Source organism: Xiphophorus hellerii, chromosome 1 (assembly GCF_003331165.1).
Source record: "Xiphophorus hellerii strain 12219 chromosome 1, Xiphophorus_hellerii-4.1, whole genome shotgun sequence".
Classification (NCBI taxonomy): domain Eukaryota; kingdom Metazoa; phylum Chordata; class Actinopteri; order Cyprinodontiformes; family Poeciliidae; genus Xiphophorus; species Xiphophorus hellerii.
The window spans coordinates 23,521,657-23,543,554 of record NC_045672.1 but is presented as its reverse complement, the minus strand read 5'-3'; the positions used below and the strand labels follow the sequence as shown (position 1 = coordinate 23,543,554).

At 36.5% G+C, this 21,898-nt stretch overlaps 1 protein-coding gene across 2 annotated transcripts in view; it reads left to right on the top strand.

The window, feature by feature from the left end:
• Nucleotides 1-21,898, top strand: part of scube3 (signal peptide, CUB domain, EGF-like 3) — a 114,008-nt gene that overhangs the window by 22,046 nt on the left and 70,064 nt on the right. For both annotated transcript variants that reach the window (XM_032575639.1, XM_032575563.1), the window contains exons 2-3: nucleotides 4,329-4,451; nucleotides 11,552-11,677. In XM_032575639.1, coding sequence (XP_032431530.1) covers nucleotides 4,329-4,451; nucleotides 11,552-11,677 — 249 coding nt within the window. The remainder of the gene's footprint in view (nucleotides 1-4,328; nucleotides 4,452-11,551; nucleotides 11,678-21,898) is intronic.

Here is a 21,898-nt window from a genome sequence, read left to right as displayed (position 1 = left end):
GGTGTTGGCAAACACAGAAGCTGTATTATTTAATGCCCTACATGGGCTACAGACTGCAGTCTGCTATCTCCGATTTCTGTGAAGCCAAGCATCAACATAGAAGTTATATAACATCCCAAACTCTTATAAGCTAAAGCGCAGAGCTGTTATTTTGCAGCCAACAGGCAATAAAAGCATCAAACACGATTAGAATTTTAAACAGAGAAAGAGAAGGATGTCCTGAATACACAACAGTGTGTATTTGTCAGTTTGTGATGTTTATGTGATCATTGCAGTATTCATTCTGAAAAATGAGACTGCTCTCCAGGTGAATCCTTCATCCATCTTCTGCAAAATGTTTATGCCAAATTCAGATTTTGAATGCATTTGAACATGTGAGTGGTCCTTGCAGACCAGAAAGATAAAGTGAACAAGTTCTCCAGAGGGGAACATTAATAACACAATGAAAAGACGAATTCTTTCAGTTTCTGCAACAATGAATCTCACCACAGAGCTTTGCACCAAGAACCCTGACAGTAAGACAGATATGTTGCTGTGATTAATACCTCTTCTATTAAAAAGCATACTTCTTCACCCCTTGTGCCCCTGCTCATAGTGTAGAAGACATGAGACAGGATAGAAGAGCCAAGCTAAAGGGCTAGTATCCCTCTTCCATAATAATCAATGTAAGCTTGACAAAAGTCCTGCAACAAACTGTGGAAAATTGTAAAATATGTGCCACCTACTCAGAAACGGTGCTACATACTAAAATACACCATAAACTCACGAAGGTTGATAAATCATTATTGGAAAACACTTAAGATCCACCAGTGTACGGTGTCAGGTTGGATTTCATTGTAGAGACAAAAGAAAACAAATGTTTAATTTCTGTGTTCTGTGAGTACAAACCCTTTTCCAAGGTTAGAATGATAAAATGTTTTTTGCTTTGAGGTTGACTCAGATAGAGACATGGTATTAACTTTGCAGAGAATACTGTGTTCTGAGAAATGTTGAAAGATGCACTCTAACAGTTATACATAACTGAACCAAATTGGTTGAAAAAAAAGCTTTTAGATATGGTTATACTCTATTTATTTATAAAATATTAGATTTAATTCTGCACCTGTTGTAGTTTAATTTAATTAGGGTTATTAGGTAACACCAACTTCTGCATCTCAGTTCAGTCTAAGATCTTATTAGGAAACTACACATGGTTTTTCTCCCTAATTCCTCCCTGTGGCTCCCTCACTGTATTGCAATGAAAACTTTTAACATGGCCATAAAAAAAACTTTCCCTAGATTAATGTTGTAAAAGGCAGATCTATAAAGCTTCTGATGGAAATACAGAAAGGGCCATTTATGCTAAAGCCATGAAGTCTCTTAATTTGTTTATTTGCACATGCAGGGAAAAGTATTTTTATTTATTTTTTTTAGTACCTGTTTTTATTTTTTTATAAAATGTAATTTCCACAGTTTGGAAAACAGGAATTTTCCTCTTGTGATTGTTAAATGAAATGTTCTAAGGTTAACAAGTGAAAAACAAGACAAAAAAGAAGCTGATACCTCTCTCCGGATTACATTGGAAAATGAAGCCAAAGCCTCTAGCAGAGCGTATTGGGCCCTGGAGATCCAGGTTTAGGGATCACTGCTTTATACCATGTTGCTGTTGCCATTTAATATAGAACAAATCATTTATACCAAATATTTAATCAAAGCCACCGCTAGTTCAAGAAACAAAAGGCTTTCGAAAGGCCTAGTAAAGACTTAAATCTAATTGAGGAGTTGTGGCATGACCCTAAAGAGAATGTTCATGCTCTAAATCCCTCCAATGTGGCTGAATGAAAACAATCAAACAAGAGTTGTTCAAAATTTGTCCACATCAATATAAAAGACTCATTACTAATTGCAAACACTCGATTAGATGAGATCACAATTTTGTGGGCTCCTCAGACTCTGGTCTGTCTGCGATTTTTTTTTGTTTTTTTTTTGCTCCTTTGTGATTTCACCTCTTCCTTTTGTAGTTGTGTCTGAACATAGTTTACAAATTTGAAGCGTTTGTAGGTTTTAAAAAAAGCCCAGCATCATTTTGGTGCACATTCATGCCGAACCAAAAGGTCCATAGTGAAACCTTGGCTATGAATACATGTACAGTTACACCCTTTAGCAGGAACATCCTGTACTCATAAAAATACCATGTTTAGTCACCTCTGGTAGCTCTCCAAAGCAGTCTTGTTTGGTGCGCTGTCGTTTAAATGAATGTGGTCAAAAAGTCATGGTAAAGAATTTAAAATACATTTGATAAACCATATTGCATTTATTGGCTGATGCGTACAAAATTTTCTTGGAGTTAGACGTTGTGCTGTTGGTCAGAGTTCAATATTAAATTGAATATATAAATCTTTGACATTGGCGGTCAGTGATGATATATCAAAAGACTGACATGAGCTCCAAAAAGTCTTGATATTCTGCTGCGTTTTTGTCATTTCCCCTTGCCGCCTGCAGACTTTATGTGTAGCCCTATGTAGCTGATATGCTAAGCCCAGAGGTTTAGGTTGTAGGTCATTTCCCATTGGGCTCAGGAAACTCCTGCAAAGGGTTTGTGATAAGAGTGAATTTTGAGAGCTATGTAAACCTGATTAGGCCATTCTTCCCCTGTGTGCAGGAGAGTAATCCCAAACACCTGGGCTAGTTAACTGAGATTCTGGGGGATTAGGAGCTCTGTGAAGGCAAACCTGATCTTGCTTCTGGTTATACCCATTTGCATTCTTATCTGTTTATATTCGCTTCTTTTGTCATTTGAAATTAGCAGGGTTTTGATAACATTTTCTTTTTCTCCAGAGCAGCTTTGAGATTTTGGCAAAATCATCTATTCATGCTTTCTTTCCGGGTAGATATGGACTGCACATTCGTCTTCGATGAAAGATTGTAATGAAGGAAATGTATTTCAGACTGCTGGCCAATTATCGTTTTAAAAATGATTTTTCATTTTTATCCATTAGTCAACAGGAATGCATGAGCTGATCAGTAGGTTAGTGTTGGCTCTATGAAATTCCTGAAAAATAATTACGTGAGTAGAAACAATTGATTTACTTTTAGAGGTGCTATATAAATCTTTTCAGAAGCATAAATATTTTGTTATAAAGTACTACAAAACGGCTGGTTTTGTAGTACCAGCCATTTTCCATTATACTTTGATGTTTTAGTTATAGAGTTGTCTTATTTGGGGTGTCCAAATCTTTTTGTGTTGTAAGAGTCTTTTCAAACTGACATGAAACATTGTTGACTCTGACTGAGAAATAAAGATCAGGCATCAGTTTTAAAGCTGCAGCTGAAAATCTATGAAAGTGATATTTGTTACGCAGATGAATCCAAGCTCACTTCCAGAACAGACTAACCAGCTAATATCAGCTTGTTATCTTTGTCCTACTCTATACATATCAGTATAACAAAATGGGATTTTTTTTCAGTCTTTTTAATGAAAACAAAAGAACAGTAGCAATAATTTCTGAGTTTCTTTTGTATAAAAGCAATTCAATATAAATTAGTTTTAATATTTTGAGTAAACAATGATGCTGTAGTGTTTTTATTCAATGTTACAAAACCACGGGAATCTCCAACAGCCCATAACTATAATATGAGGATCTAAAGAGTTGACTGTTTCTCAGTTTTCATTTGTACGTAAGTATTCAGCTTCCATCATATTCTCACAGATTTTTAACTGAGGAGGTTTTCAGTTCTGCATATGGAGGCTTTTACTCCAGAGCCAAAAGTTATCGAATTGAAAAAGAAGTTTCAATTTGAGACAAGAAACTACATTACTGTCCAAAATCCTCCCCCTCTGCTTATTTGAGCTGCCGTCACACTGATTAGACAGGGTTAATCTAGCTTATGACACCATGATGACATGCTGGAAACATTCACTGACATGGTGCCTTTTGAGAGAGGTAGACCATTTTTGGACAGGAGCCTAATCTTCATTGCAATTCCAATTAATATTGTTTCAGCAGGTCCAAGGTTCAGAACTAAGCAGCTGGCTGGTTTATACTTTCATTTTTACTTTTTTTTTTTTAGGCTGTCCAAGACAACCGCAAGTGGCAAGAACGTTAGATTCAAAGATCTACATTTCAGAAGCAGGATTTTGTTTGACTAAAAATCAGGGAAATCAATTCAGAGATAAAGCGCACGCAACAGATTTATGTCTATTGAATGTTGTTTTTGTTGATTTTCCATCTTCCAGGATGTGCTATTTCTTCAAGTGCTTAAGAAAAAAAAGGTCTACAGGACCCAACACACATCCGTGGTTATCTGTAACAGCTTATTTACTGCCCTTTCTCCCTGCTCTTTCCTAGATGTGGATGAATGTGCAGAGGCTCTAGACAACTGCAGCATCGACGCCATCTGTCAGAACACCCCAAAGTCTTATAAATGCATTTGCAAGTCTGGCTACAAAGGTGATGGCAAACACTGTGAAGGTAAGTCCCAGGGTGCCTGATGTCTGAGATTTAAACCACTGCAACCCTCTGTGCAAGCTTGCGAGGAATGTTGAGAACACTGCGATGCATTGCCCTGTACAGCTTTATATACGCTTTTAAGGCCACTGACAGGCTTGATAAGAGATTCTGTCTCAGCTGAAATAACTCATTAGCTTTGCAATTTTCCCAACGAGGGAGGAGGACCAACCGAGAAAGCTACAACCAGAGGAAAGTGGAAGCCAGGTGCAGAGTGCTCCTTTGTGACAAGATGAAATGAAGCAGTAAATTTCCTACACATGTTTGAGGAGAAAATTAAGATAGTGGCTGAAACGGCAGTCGGAGGCCCTGCCAAGCTGTCGGGGATATTCACACTGCCAGCAGCAGGACTTTCAGCCTAAAACAAGTTTGTTTTTGTAGCCTCTTTTAATGTGCTCAAAACCCTCAGATCATTATATCCAACCATTTTTATTACTGCTTTTTATAAAAACCATATTTCACAATACTGTTTGTTTTAAACCAGCATTATTCTTTCATGTATTCGACTGGGTACTTTTCATGGCCTTGCGCCTTAGGTTATAAAAGTTTGTTTTATTGAGTCTGTTGTAAAATATTTCAGTTTCCATTGAAGTGTAGGCTAGTTGAGCTTCTTAAGGACGCGAGAAACAACATTTAAAAGCAACATTCATCAAATTAAAACATATCAAAGTGTTGCATTAAATCTTGGTACAACTTATAAAAGAATCTTTTTTGGCTGACAGCAGAATCAACTTTCACATCAATTTTTGATTGTTCCGCTGAGGTGAGCCATGCAACAATATAAAGAAGATGCACACAGTTTCTTTTTTTTATGTGGAAGGAAAATAATAGCTTTTAAGTTCTTGTCATACATGGAAATCTCAAAAGTATGGCATGTGTTTGTATTCAGGTCCCCTCCATAACTACTTCACCAGTACCTTTACCACAATTACAGTTCTAAGTATTTTGGGATGTTTTTTTAGGATTTAGAGACAACGTTTTGCTTATTCTTCTTTGCAAAATAAATCAAGATCAGTATGAAGAGTGACTATGTACATCATTTCTGAAGTCTTGTCAGAGACCATTTTAACACAAATATATAATATAATGTAACGGATAGACTATTTAAAGTAAATTAAGAATTTTCTAAATTAAGTATGACACAGATTGTTTATGGATGTTTGTCTGTTTTGATTAGTATTTTTGTTGTTTTGTTTTGTTTGATGGTATTTGCACTTTATAATGTTTTGGTTTTTTTTTTTTTGTTGTACCTCTTGGGCTGCCGTAATTAATGAGGGCGGGCCCTTTAAAAGCTGGTAGAATCTCATGTCAATCAACGACTTGAACTGTCTAGCTGAGTAGCATGCAGAAATCAAGTGTTCCCCAGTGAAAGCAGCGAGGTACGTTTTGTTTTGTTGTTTGTATTATAAGTTTATGTTTGTATTTTAATATTTGTATATGTTTTAGTTTTCACGGTGACTGTGGTGACGAATCACCCGAAGAAAAAATAAAAACGCTAAATTCACCCGTCGAGACTGGCTGGATAAATTCAACTGCTGGGGAGCTGCTACATATAATATAATATAATATACACATATATAGCTACTGCCTTAAATCACATTTCCCCCTGAGTAACATTAAAGGTTTGAACTTAACAGCATGGGTTTGCAGTTGTACCAAAGTTTTTGGTGATTATAAAAATAAAAAAAATTGAAATATTGTTTAGTAATTTAAGCCTGCTTCAAACTTTTCCACATAATAATTCCTGACTTGTCTGGTGTGTTCTTTGGTCATCATAATGCTGTATGCTGTTCTTTCCTTAATGTTCTCTAACAAATCTCTGAGGCAAAGTTATGGGCTATGGAGCCTTAATCTCACCATAAATACAGAACAGATGTATTTATACTGATATTAAATAACACTCAGCTGGACTCTACTTTCTAACTTGGTGACTTCTGAAGGTTTTTATTTGTGAAAAAGCATTAAAAGTGTGTATTATGTTTCTTCCATTAAACAGTTATACACTGCTCTGTGTTAGTCTAGCACATAAAGTCCTAATGATATACTCCGTGGTTTATGGTAAAGTTCAAGGCGGATGAACACAACACTGTATGTTGGTAGCATATGTGTAGAAACATGGGGCATTGCACAACCCGTCACTCATCGACTGCGTAAAGAAATTCCACATATGAGAGCACGGTGATGACAGAATCATAACGTTTGTAAGTTTTCTTTCTCCGATGGCAACAGAAAGATGGACCAGGGTTTAGGAATGCTCAGCAAAGTACAGATTATTTATTAAAGGATTTTCTGTGTGGTCAGGACCCCAAAAATGTGCTACTTTACTTTCCAGCAGGACAACATAAACTAACCAAGCTTGAAATGTTAGAAAATAACTCCTCCAATAAAATCTGGAAATCTTGTTTAGTAGAACAGAAAGGGCTGTTCTACTACCTTTGGAGGCTACCTATTTATAACATTTGAATTTTACTCATTTTAAGCAGACAAAAATGACAATAATATTGTAAAAAAGTGAAGTAATCTTAACATGATATTGTAAAATGGGAACACTTGCAATGATCTGACAGCTTTAACCAACAAATTCATTTAAACCCTCAGAGAAATGGCCTCTAAGAGGGGATTAACAACAGGAATGATCTGTTTTCTGTGGACTACCTTGTGTTAAATGGAGTTATTTTATGTTCTCAGTCCACCTTGTTTGGGCTCCCATATAGGCCTCTCAACACTAATCATAACTCCACTTAGGCTGTCATAACAATCTCCTATCTTCCCATCTCTCTGTCTCATTTTTTTCTTTAATGTACCATTTCTTCCAGTTTCAACCACTCAATCTCATCCAACTGCCCATATTTGCATTTCATCAGTGATTCATAGTTTGTCTGTAATGTCATCATTAAAAATAAAGCAAAGACTAATTTTATTCCAGATTCCTTTCTGACTGCATGCTTGTGAAATCATTTTGTTTACTTTAACAGCTCCGTCTCTTTAGTGTCCTAGCCAAAAATATGTTTTGTATGACTAGCTGCATATTTTGCCACTGACTTTGTTCTCTGCTTAATGGTAGAGGCTTTTAATGTCCGGTGTTTAGAAAAACGCCGTTGATACTTGTAGAGTGCTGCCTGTAATAAAATTCCAAGGGGGGTGAAAAGGGGATGTCTTGGCATGAATTTGGTCAAAACTTTGGGGCATTAAATATAGCATAAAACCTTGGCTGTCAGAATGAGGCTTTAAAAGCTGAACAATAAAAGTCAGAAAAATGGTGGCGGGTGTCCAAGTTACATCAGTAGCAGGTGAATCAGCTTTTTGCCTCAGCTTGTTACTCCTCTGAAGTACTCGTTAGGGAAGATGAGAGCAAAATGGGGGAATTTATACTTTTTAGAATTGTAAGGAATACATTTTAATTTAATCATTGAACATTTAAAAATGGAATTCTTTTAATAGTCAAACTTGAAATAGCATTTTGGAGCAAGATAATGTATTTTTCTTCTCATTAAAATCAATCGTCTTGTGTTGAGGGTTCAGAGTTTAGACATTTCCCAGCTGAGTGATGATTTGTATGGACTCCTGGAGTTTTACATCTGGAATAATACTGTCACTATGCAAAATGAATATCTCTGAATAAAATGGTATAGCAAATCAGCAAAGTGCTGACAACCCATTGTCTGCTCATTACTTTAGCTTAACTAAAGTGATTCATTAACATTTCACATGTTTTGCACAGCAGGTAGTCATGTGTAAATTTATCTGTCAGTAAAGTAATGTAATCTGAGTTTGAACATTTTAGAAAAAATTTGACCTTTAAGTATATTTATTCATGTTAATATATGTTTGGGTTTTTTTGTTGCCATTTTTAACCTTTTCAAATACAAGTAAAAAAAAAGAAAAGGAAAAAAATACACAATGCTGAAAAAAAGGGCAAAACTAATACAGAAACGGATCATGTCAATGGCAAGAACACAAAGTGTTGAAGTGTTTTTACAAAATTACCAATTTTTGCACCAATCTCGTTAATGCTATGGACAACCTTGTTTGGATAATACTGTTTTTTTTCTGTGTAATTTAACTTCAATTTATTGCAGAACACTTGCCTATTTGTGGATTTTGTCATAGAACATAGGAAAATTCATCTTGGGATGCTGAAGTAACTAGGTGCAATATTACTTGACACAATCATGGCTGGCGTTTGCAAAGCAATTAATCCACAATTTTTATTTTATTTTACTTTGGCGCTGATTGGCTGTATCCCCAATAGCAGAAGTTAAAAAGACTGTAGATGTCAACTTCTGTGGTATTTCTAAGATGGTTTCCCCTGTGCTTGTTAATGAATATTAAAGTATATTTGGTGTGTGAACTGCAAAAATAGGGAGTTACAACTGTTTTAAGGGTTCAGTATTCATATATTTTAACTATTTGCAGGCTGTAAAACATTTGTATTGAAACAAATCATAATCTCTACTCTGCTTGGTTTAATTTTTTATTTTTATTTTTTTTAATTTAGAACTTGTTTTGACCAGTTCTGGTTTTGAGCAGTTCTGAATTGATTTGGCTTTGTGTTTTAGATTAGTAGCCTCCTGACATGTTTGACAAACTATTTACAGCTTTTTGGCAGAGGCCAGAACATTACTTTTAATGACCTGATTTTTCAGAGTTCATAATGCCATGTAGTCTAATAAGGTTCATTGGGCGTTGAGAAGTTCCTCTACCCGTAGCATCACAGATTCTTCACCATAGTTAATAGTGAGCATGAGATGCTTCTGGACGTTGGAATCTTGGATTCACGTCGACCAATGTGGATGGATTGTTACAATAAAGCTTAGTTTTAGTCTCACTTCAACAAAGACTTTTGTTCTATTGAAAGTCACCACAGCATTTAGCAAACACCACGCCTTTTCATTTGTGATGGTAGAGCAGAAAGTATGTTTTTCAGGTCTCAGGTCTGAACACCTGGTTGGCATTTTGATAGTTCTAATGGTTTTAATGAGGATTTGTTGACTCCGACTCCAAGAAGGCACTGTTTGCTGCAGTTCTCCCACACAAAGTTTTGGATATTTTCTTTAACCTTTCTTACCACCATTGTGCATATTTGCAAGATAAATGAAGTGTCCTGAATCAGCCTACTGGCCATTAGCTTAATTAAATACATACCTGGTTCATGTCATAGTTACACCCCAAGGAAAGATGAAGTCATATGTTACTAATCAAAATGTCCTTTACACTCTGATCAACTTAAAAAATAAAGTATAAAAAATGCTCAGTCACATTAGTTTTATGGGAATTACTAGAGGTACAAATAAGTGTGGCACTGATCATTTTGTAAAATGCAATTACTTCCTAACGTTGACCTTTCTCCTCTGTGAATGATTACACTTACGGTAAATTAGAGGTTGGGCTGCTAATGTTTTTGTATGAAATTATGCTACTGAAATAAAAGACAGATTTGTTTTTAAAGCTGTTGCACATCTTGACCAAGGGTACCAGTAAATGTGGAGTGTGCTATAAACAGAAAACATAGCGTACTTCGTAAAATCTAGTTTGGGAAATAACATCAAACCTTGTTCTGTCTCTTTATGGCACAAATGAAGACAAAGGGTCTGAATGTTCCTAAAAGAATTATAATGGAAAGTGCTTCAAAACACCTTTCATTATGTCCTTAAGCTTTAAAAACACTCAACCATCCTTGGTAAATCAAGAGATTATTTTGTCCCCGGATTCTTTGAGACTGCAGCTCTTTAAAGGAGCTGTAACAGACTTTTACTAATTAATATCCCAGCTAATAAGTATGTGATTGAGATGTAAAGTGTGAACAGCACAGCTGAACAGCCAGTGATATTTAAAACTTTGCAATATTTTTCTTTCATTTTTCCAACTGCTTTTATGTAGCAATATTTGTTTTATGTTTAACCAACATCACTAATACAGCAAAGCTTCCATGATGCATTGGAATAATCTATGTATTTAAGTGCTGACTGTTTCAAGTTGCAGTTTCAGTGATTCAAACATCACAGCTTAGCTGGAGCTTCGTGTCAGTCTGTTTCCCTGTTACAGTGCAGCTTTCTTTGCATATTTCCATAATCTCATCACGCTTAAAACTGCAAACATTAAAAAAAATATCTATGGTAAAATACAACCAGAAATCATTTATTGACTGTTTAATGAGACTGAATAAGATAAAGGAGTTGCTCACAATAAAGCAAGGTTGAGTTTCTGCGTATTTCAGCTTTTTCATGCATCAGCTTTTGCAAGTTTCTGTTTTGCTGCTTTCTGTGAAAGTTTTGCTTTGCAATTTTAGTTTGAAATTTTCTTGCATGTTCATATTTGACCTTCAAATCAGGCAGTAAATATCATAAAAATTACATTTAACATTAAATCATATTTTTAAAAGCACAATTAAGAATTTTGAGTGTCAAGAACTGTGCAGAGCATGATAGTAATAACACAAATAGTTTTCCTTTTTTATTTTTCATTGAATTTCAGCTTTTTGTTTCTTTAGTTGAATGTTGCTATTTGAAATGTACTCTTCTCAAAACACTTTATTTTTATTATTTATTATTCATCCCCTCGTAGAATTAAGGTTTAAAGTAGCTTTTAATTTGGTCTGGTTAAATTATAATAAATGAAATAAATAATGTTTTAGACTCGCTCAGCCAGAGTCCTGACTTGAATCCGATAGAGAATTTGTGGAGGGAACAAAATGTTATGGTGATGGTAGGAGAACAATCCAACTTCTAAGGCCTGAAGTTCTTCACCAAAGATAAATTGTTCAAATACTGGTAGAGTCGCGCAAAATTAGTCAGCATTTAAAAGATTTTTCATTGATTATTGAGTATAATCATAATAAATTAAAGGTTAAGGTATAATACATCTTAACATTACATTTTTATACATTAAAACAGATATAATTCTGCTCAAAACTGGTACTACTTCTAGTATGTTATCTTTTGAGGGTTTCATTTTGTAAAAACACTTGAATGAACATTTAGATTCATATCTGTGGGGTGTATCAATAATTTTGAGTTCAACTGTAAGCATGTTCACATTTGTTTGTTTTTTTTATTTCCCTGCAGATGTCGATGAGTGCGCGACTGAGTACAACGGAGGGTGTGTCCATGAGTGCATCAATATCCCAGGAAATTACAGGTGCACATGCTACGACGGTTTCCGTTTGGCCCATGATGGGCACAACTGTCTCGGTGAGTAAAACTGCTTGCATAGTTCCAGCAGCAGCAGCCTTTCTTCTGCATGTTTTTGTCAAATGATTTAACTGTAGAGCTGAAGTTTGTCATGGAAAAATCCTTTGTTAGGAGAATATTTATTAAGAATATGTATCACACTTGGTCTGATTTGGGCATTAAGTCTGTGTATAGCTTGTTTTTTTCAGCATGAATAAGGTCTTTTTAGGAGTGGTGATGTATGACTGAAGGCTGGTTTGAACTGCTGCTTCGGATATCTGCTACTTCCTTGCTCAAGGAGCGGTTATTCTACACATATGTTTTTACAAAACGAAAGTTGAAACCTTTTTTATAATAAGCAGGATGAAAGGGAGAAAAAAATTATGAAAAGATTTACACTGAGCTGAGAGCTCAGAGCGAGCCGTGAGTCATTGATTTTTCCCATGGTGTAAAATTTCACCATTGTGCCGTTCAACCTGGCCTCACACAGGACCTGTAACGCTTAAACTGTTGTGAAATTAAGGGGGATACAGCTCCCTTGCTGCTGCTGCTAGTTGCTTAACATAGACATCATCCACCCACCCCCATCCTGTTTCTCTGTCTTGCCCCTTCTTTCCCGTTCCCCCACCCTACATTCCTTTTGTTTTGCTTTGAAACCCTCAAGTCAAACCCACTGCTCCTCAGAAATCATCTCTTCAGGCTGCTATTTCAGCATGAAGCGTCGTCTTTGATTTCTTTGAGGAGGAAAAAGGCGTCTTGTTACAGCAGGTTTAGCTCTGAGTTCAAGTGATGATTGAAAAATGTAGCAACAGTTAACAGTGATCCAGTGTAAAAAGCTTTTACATGTGGGCACTGTGGCAACACATTTGTATTACTCCCACATTTACCCAATGAGCTACATGTAAGGCTGGGATTAAGGTACACTGGAATACTTTTTAGATTAGTAATAATCTTGTCCTGACTTGACTGTGAACTCCTGGTTCCCTTGTGCTTTTGCCTTTCTCTCCCTCTATCTTCATCGCTTGTGTCTGCAGTATAAATTGGGACTATTTTCCAAGTCATTTAGCAGCAGCGTCCAGCGGCTCATGGATCATTTGTCGTACCATGGATCAACTACTGCCTTGCGTGCAGGTGTGTAATTGTAATCCGTGGTTGTCTGGCTGCTGCGTCAAAGTTGCATCTATCAAGCCCTTTGATAGTTTCTCAAAGTGAAACTTCCACAAGCCGAGAGAATGTTTGTTATATTTTCACGTAAACGTGATTTCGGTCAGACAACTCACGTGTAAATCTTTCAGTACATCTGTCATCCAAAGGCTCCCAGGTTCTTGTCACTTAAAGGCCGTGCTGCTCAACATTGGATAATGAGCACTTCTCTACTTGACAATGTTTTTTGCATATCAGGAAGTGATGAGAAGTTCTCTGATCTCGGAGCCCAAGGGGCATGCTGGAGTGGTGGAGGGTCAGAAGCAGCAGCAGCGCAGGCTGGTGCAGCATATAACATTCAAAGTGCAGCTGGAAGTTTTGCATCTTAAATAGATTGGCCAACTAATTAGGGTATTCTTTACATATTCTGCAGAGTGTGAGAGTCATCACATGTGATGCAGCAGCACATGTTGAGTTGACTGCTGGAAGCAGCTTGTAGCAGTTGCTCCATTTGTTAGAAAGTGCACGAGCCATTGTGGTAAAACTTTGAGATAAAGTTTGGGTCCTTTCATTTTTTTCTCAAAAAGAATCCTGATTCTGCCAAATTAGTAAACCTACACTTTATCTTTAAACTTAACTCACTGATATTAAGCAAGGATTAAAGGAACATGTCATGAAAAACAACCCTTATGTTGAGTACGAAGACGCTTGCCTTTCCTTAAGAAATTAAAGTTCTTTTGGAAAGTGTTTCTATGCAGTTTGTTCATTCATTTATATGCCCACAGCCCCTCCACCCATCTGTCCCCCTGTTCATCCATCTGTTTGCCCACCATCCATCTGTCCATCCATCTATCAATTCATAAACCCATACATCGGCCCATGCATCTCTCCTTTAGACCATCAATAGCAGAGGTGTCAAACTCCAGAGGTTCTGTGTCCTTCAAGTTTTTGATATATCCCAAGTCCAGTTCACCTGAATCAGATCACTAAACTGCACTCAGGTTCATGAGGAGGTAATTAGAGTCCTGCTAATCACCTAATTATGCAATTCAGGACACATGTTGTTAGAGATTTTTTGGTATTATCATTTATTATTCCTTCAGATTACATTCAGTCTAAAGAACATTGTGATTTTCTTTTAAAGTGATTCTCTTCCTTATGTGTGTATGAACTGACCTGGAAGTCACTACTGTCTGTTTATCTTCATGTGAAACAGTTAACAATGTGTTTCTCAGACCTTTGATTAGTTATCACACCTAGGAACTGGGTTGCTAGTTGATTGTATCAGAAGTTTTACGACCTTTGTTGTTTTTCCTGACTGTCCCCTAGGTAGAAATTCCTTAGTCGTAAAACTGTGTTTGATTGTGTTCGTTTCGGGGGCTCCTAATCTTATCAGCACCAGCCCCCTTTGCTTTTGTTTTGTGTTAATAAAAAGACAAGCTCTACTGCAGAGTTTCAGAACACATGGTGAACTGGTCAGAGGAGCAGTTCTCTGTGTTTTCTCCTTTTGCAAAAGCTTGGCTATAAAATTCATAATACGTTGTCTGTGGTTCTTTCTTTTATTTAGGTTCGAAAGGAAAAATACCTATCACATGTAATAGTTGCAGAAGGTTGACCCTCTACAATTGGATTATGACACCTCTGTCATAATTCAGTCCATTCAGTCATCAAGCAGTCTGTTTATCCATCTATTATTTAGATTTAGTATTTATATCGTCAGAATAACTAAAAAATTATTTAGGATTTTTGCTCAATGAGTAGAAACCCAATTTTAAAGAAGTGTCTTTTTCCTAAGAATTGAGTTCCTTAATACCTGCGCTCTGCACTGCTAAGGTAATAATCCTCAACACAAGCACAACTGAGGAGAGGAAGCAATGTAGCAGAGGTTTCATGTTAAGACTCCAGCTTCCTTTTCCTGCTTTAAGCTCTTTTCTGGCCCCTAGAGAAGACTGGTATTCCTTGGCCTGGGAATAGAGAGCCTAAGCAGATGGTTCCCACACAAGGTTAGATCCTCAGAGCCCAAAGCAGGAGAGGCACACCTGATTCCTAAGAGTTAATTCAATTTCGAGTTCGCAATCTTCAAAGTGCATTACCCCATGTTGTTCTTCCACAGAGCTGCAGTGATTTGATCTCTACATTGCTTTGCTCTTTGTGGTTATGGTGCACTTTGAACTCAGAAGGAGGTACAATGCTTTTCTGTTCCAGGAAACAATATCTGTGACTGTCACTTAATTAACACAAGTTAGGACAGTGTACATGCATCCCTGTCTACTTCCTGCTGCATGTGTCTCACAGCTCCTGAAAATTGGATGGGTTGGCAGTGTAATAACATTGGGCGGTGGCAGAAGGCATTGAAGCGTGAAGCAGAACGCTCCGCTGTGTGCCTCACTTGGGGACGCTCTGGTTTCTGAGGTCTTCCCTCTGTCGACCCTGAACCCCCACAAAGATGTCAGAAAGTCAGCAAGGTGGAAACAATGCAATATCACAGCAGACCGCTTCTGTCAGCGTGGAGAGAGATGTCACTCACTGTATAATTTATTTCACACAGAGCTATTGTACCCGACAGGAAAAATGGATATGAACCCTGTAGAACTGTAAAGAGCAGATATTTTTGTATTTCAGAGACAAAAAATTAAGAAACAAAATCATATTTAGCATTTTAATGTGCCTTTTAAAGGAAGTAAGTTATTTTAAGACACACCTATTTCAAAGAAAAAGAGTCATTTTTATTACAGTCAATAAAACAGGAAAGTATTTCCATCTATGGATAACAACACAACTTATGAAACAACACTCTCCTTAAATATTTTATGTTGATGACAGGATGTTGCTATGCAAAAAATAGCTTTTTACCAAAAATAGATTAAATGGTGCTTATTGGCAACATTTCTTTGTGTCTGAGCTTTTGAGATCCTTTCTCATCCCAACATATGTAGCATTAATTTAAAGTGACTTTTTTGGAGTAAAGTGAATTATTATGAGAAAATTAATTGCATTTAACTCGTTAGACTTACTAATTTTGAGTGGCTTGAATAATTGTAGCATCGAAATAACATTTTTACATCTTCATTAGTATATTGCAAGTGACACATGTGAGACATTGAGTGTGTAGAGAAAAATGAGACTTGCACAATTCCCTAACAAAGCTTTATGGTGACAGTTTGGAGAAATAGGAGGGCTGGCACCTGTGAGCATCAGAGTAATGATGCTTGTCAGAAGTGGAGCAGAAATTGTTTCAAATGTCACACTTTGTGTTTTCCCTCTGCATTGAAACACAGACAGACTTGGCTTTGACCAAGAGAGCTTTTCAGTTGTTCCAAAAGGTGCCGGTTTGACAAGTCTCCAAGCAACCGCACTCTTACTCAGACCATATTTCTCCTGACCTCTTCCTTATATCACCATTTAAATGTTCACTTTATAAACACAAATTAGAGCTGGAGACTTTGACCTTACTTCTTTTGTGTTAGGTGGAAATGTTGGTAATCATTAATGCCAGACTTCAGTTACTCAAATATAACAGCATGACTTTTCTGGAACTTGTGTTTGATTGTTTTTCCCCCTTGTGTTTGATTTTTTTTTTCTTTTTTAATCTGACAGTTCTTTTGTTTTTACATCATTTTTTTTAGACTTGAAAATGAATATAACTATTTTGAGCTATGAGTTTGATCAAAACTGAAAAGAAAAGTTGTCACAATTATGACTTTTTATTGCATATTTTTTATTCATGACAGAATTATGAGGAAATTAATTATTTAATTGCACCTATTCCATGGTGAAGCTATAAAAAATATGTGCTTTTTTGAGTCTGAGGAAAAACTAAGGAATTAGTGTCAATTTAAACCAAAACACACATCCTCTTTGCAATGAAAACCAGATGCAGGAAGCCTGATCGGTTCCCCACCATAACACCAGCATCCCCACATTTATGACCTGTGTGTTTTGGTTAGGGTCCCACAGAAACCAAAATACACTCTTATCATTGCTAACTTGTCAGTCAAGCAGCTTAATATCATAAGCATCTGTATAGACAGCCTCTTTCCTCACAACCACAAATACGTTTCTGCTTTTATCTGGAGCTAAAAGACACAAATAAAGATATTTCTTTCAGTTCTGTAAAAAGAAATGCCACGGTGGTATACAGCCTGAGAGTGACTCACTTGGGAAAGCAAAGGCAGGCTTGAAATAGAAATTATAGATGTTTGACAAGAGTACCACCAGACCTGTGTCTCTGCCTTGTTTACTTGCATTCATCATTCTGCTCTGTCTCGTGTGGCTCCTCTGTCGCACAGGAACAAATACACACACCTTGGCAGGCCATATTCCTTTGATTTTTATTGACCGACACTGATTTGGTTTGTATTGATTGAAAAGGCTTCAATTCCCTCTGCAATCTATAGGGAAATGAATGTGCTTTTACTTTAACCTTCCCCAAAGACGCGACATGATCTATTACATAAAAGCAACCTTATGGGAGAAGCCTCTGAGGTATGTCTTTGAGATGGCAGGTAGGAAAAAAGTCACCTCCTTTCACTCTCTTCGCTTAATGGTTGTAATTGTACCGAGACATTGTGCTATGTAGGAAATTCGGATTTGTCTCGTTTGAAAAACTTTGCTTGGATGAGTTTTGCTGCAGCTTTCATAATCCCCAGAGATTAAATGAAAGGAAGCAGCATGCTGATGTATCATTGAACAGGTCCTGACAGCGAAAAGATCAGTGACCTTCATGCTGATTTCCTCTGCAAGGTTTTACATCCATTTGCCTCTCCTCCTGATGCAGCGAACAAAAGCTGCACACCTCTGACAGGAGCTCAAACTTGAATGTAACATTAAATTACTTTTCTTAGCCATATTCTCAATTTTTACTTGTCATCATATGCTTATGGGCATAGAAGTCTTTGAAATTTACCCCATTATTAGAATAAATCTGTCCATTTTTTTAGTGTTGTCAAAACAAAATCAGAGAATAAGGTAATCTACCAAAGAATCTTTAGTGTAGATATTAATTAATAGCAAGGCAATGATGGAATGACCCCTTCATAAGGAGGGTTCATAACTGTCAGGAGAAGAAATTTAAGGTACTAATATGATCAGGAAAACCTGAGCCGAAAGGCAAATCTTTCGATTTATTAATAAATTAATGTTTCAACATTTGGCCATGATTAGAAGATGTGGATCACGGCAGTTAGAGTGAAATCTCTGACACAAGGTAGCTAAAAAGTAAAATGTTCTTCCATTGGGTGAATTAGTTCTCACTTACTGTAAAATATTCTGAATATAGTAACTGCTCCTCCACACCGTAAGGAATCAGCTGAGTTGCCAAAACTTGTAGTCAAGTAAGAGTGGCAATACTTATATTTTTACTCAAATAAAAGTAAAAAATAGACATCCAAAAAATACTGAAGAGTAAATAAGTACTTGGTAAAAAAGTCTGTTGATCATGTTCAAGTCATTTTATTGTTGTGTCGTTCATCCACTGGGTTTAGCCACTTGTCCCTTATTAAAAAGAACAATAACAAAAAATTTAATATCTAGTCAGTTCCATAGTGGGCAATTTTTATTTGTTTCTCTTTATTAAAGCAAAGCTAAAACATACTGAATTGTGACTTTTAAGATAATGTTTGTAGCAATCCATGGTCTGAGTACTGTTATAATCCTAGTTACAAACACATGTTGTCTTACCAAATATTACACCAAATGTATTTTGCAGCATTTAAAAATGCAGGTTTGTGACCAGTTTCTGATTTACAGTGTTTATAAAGATTTGGCCTGCCATTACCAGTTTTACTTGATGCCAGATTCTCTTTAAAACCCAAAGGAATATGTCATCCCCAGTATTATTTAAAATGTTTCTGCACCGTTCCTGGTGACATTGGTCATACTGCATATGCAAGAGGAGTTGGGGTAAAACTGCTAATTTTTTATACTAAAGCACAGACAGAATCACACCAGCTGATTTTTAAACCGTCTTCGGGACTGCTGAGAATTAATAATTCTGTGTTTTTTCCTTCTATCTCTTTTAGCTAGTTGCTAAGCTATGGCTAAGCTAAACCTAAAGGAAATCACATGTTAGGAAATCCAAATGAGAGCTGTGGTAAGGGATGACACACTAGATAACGCCCTCTTTGGGGCGTAGCTCAGAGAGACGAAGGGAATGGGAAACTCTTGTGGGATGCCATTTTGACTGTTAGCTCGTAAAGGTAGCATGTCAGAATGGACCAGCTGCATTTTGGTATTAATAAATGGAATTCATAAATTCAACTCACTGACTCGTCTTCAACCTCATACATCACGGACCTTTCATTAGTGGTTAGCGCATTTAGCTTTGCTAACTGCAAGCTATGGTCTCATGGTGTTCTCCATTCAGCCTTAACAAGCTGCAGATAGCCCATCTCTACTCATGCCAAATAAAATACATCATCTTTTACCTTCAGTGCTCACTCTGACTTATGTTTAACACATCACTGATATGGAAAATTGTTCATTTTAAGTCTTCGCTCAGTAATAAGATCTATGCTGAAGAACTGTATCAAAACGACAGAGTAGCTCTTAATTATGATTGATTCACTGATTGAGAAAAGATCAGATTGTTTTTATTATTTCTGACTGGCTGATTGGTCCAGACCAATCAGGCTGAAAATGATTCTGCTTTGGTCAGCAACCAATTTATCAGTGCATCTTTGACATTATTTAATAATTAGTAATCCAGCTGTTTTCTTTTAAAAAATTCTTTTTGTCTTCGCAATCATAAATTGTGCTATTTTCTTTTTTATTGTGAAGTTTTTGTGTTGCTGGAACCATGTTCTTCTATGTCATTTATTTAGTAAGTTTCAGCAAATTGCTTTCATTTAGTAAAAATGTTCATGTTCGTAATCTCTTGAAGTTTTAGCCTGAACTGAAAATAATGTTATTTGGTTCAGGTCGCTATAGCGGCACAATGGCTGAGCTCTTACAAGTAGTTTCACAGCCAAACAATGAAAAGTTATTCCTGACGCCGCATGGAATCGGATAATTCTTGTTCATTTCTGACAGCCTCATGGACGACAAGTCTGCCGGAGCTGACAAGAAGAAAAAAAATGTTTTTGCAAGAAGTCTCCCTGTGAGTGAGAACAGATTAAGCAGCACTGGGAAGAGTGGAGTAATGCTGCATAGTTGGAATACAAGTGTAGCTTTCTAAAAACAATCAATTGTTTGTGGTTTTCTGACTTTGGAAACAAACTGCTTTGCAGATTTTCGCAAGAATGTACAGATGAGTGAGACACGCAATCATGTTCACATGCAACAACCCAAATCACATTGTTAAACCACTCATCATTATTACATAAATATACATTGGAGCTATGAGTTGTTTTATTGTTTAGGCTAACATAAATTGTCAGGTCTTTGAGTGAAAATGTGAAATTGACAAACACAGCTATAACACAGCAGAAAGCAAAAAAATTGCTTTTCATAATCCCCTATTAAAAATAACTTGCAAAGACAAAGGTCTTTACGTTGCAATGTTACATTGACAATGGTATGGTCAGTTGATACCATTGGTGTTTATATTTAACAGACAGTCTGCTATTTATTAGGCATATTTTACATTTAAACGCAAGAGGAAAATTAGCTCAATTTAATGATGTGCAACCAGAAGGTTAGATTCAAATGCAACTTATCTCAGCAAGCAGATACTTTGTATTTGTTGTGACATGCACAGACTCTGGTGCCTCTCCACAGCTCAGAGGAAAGGGACTAAAGTGATGAGTTACAGGATAAATCTGAGATTAGAGTATTAGTTGGCTGCTGAAGGCTACCAACTCTCTCGCAGGTTTACTCAGCCCCATCCACCATGAAATGAACATTTCCAGCTGAACCCACCGGCGGGGCTTTAGGAGTGGGAAACTCAAGCCTTAGACTGGGCTTAAGGTTGTAAGCATGCTGTAGACTGGAAGCCGTCAGACGTCAAGGCAAGGCCTCTTGTCCTCTTGGCAAAGCGATGGCCACTCAAATACTTATCCTGGGGTATTGTTGTTTAAATGCTTCCAGACTCTCTTTGGAGAAACAGTGAAATTCCAGTCTGGATGTTTAGGAAAGAGTTTAGACTTGGAAAGTTTATGCCAACTCATCAAATTTGGTACCTGGGAGTCTGCCTTGGTTGTAGAACCAGAAGAATTTATTTAAATCAAGTATTTGCTTCGTATTTTTATTTGTAAATGAAAATCAACAGCTAGCAGATATTTGGATTTGCATAGCAGATGTGAACAAGCTGCGTGTAAATAAACTATGGGCGAGATAGAGGTGAGATGCTGGGACTAATAAAAGGTTTGAAGCGGTTTTTAACCATGAGTCTGATCAACTTTGAGTTTCCTGCTGATGAAAAATCAGGATTTTATGTTACTTAATACATATGCAAATAACAGGTTTCATAGCCGGTCTGAAGATAAAATGTAATGATAAAGGAGCATTTGGCCATATTTAGTCAGGTTAGAGTATAAAAGTATTGTGAAAATAAATGTTAGTTAAATCAAAGTAAGTCATACCCCAGAAAGATTTAGGGTTAAGATGTTTTTTGTTCTAAAATTTGTTTCTAAAATGAAATGAGACGGTCATCTTTTGAAATGTAATTTAAATCAATCTAAAACAACAAGAATTTAATACTGGTGAGCTGCAAGTCTTTCAGTTTGAAAGACCTACAGTACAGACCAAAAGTTTGGACACACCTGTGTGTCCAAACCTTTGGTTGGACACAACTTTTGGTTGGACCTGTGTCCACACAAACTTTTGGTCCAAACTTTTGGTCTGTACTGTACTTGCCATGACCCTTTTCTTTCTCATTCTGGACGCATCAAGAATGTCAATTTTACTTCCAATTAGAAGAATGTTGTTTTCAAAATTAAAAATTACTTTAACAATAAATCTGCCAAAAATCTGAAGTGTACGTCAAACTAATGTACAAAGGATTTATCAGTTTCAGGAATAGATATCATCATATCATTTAATTATCAGTATGATGGATATGCATCATCAAGAGGCAGCAAATTTATTATATAATTTAACGGAGCAGCAATCATGTTTTATATAGTTATCCAAATGTTTTGTTAGTCAACAATATTTACATTT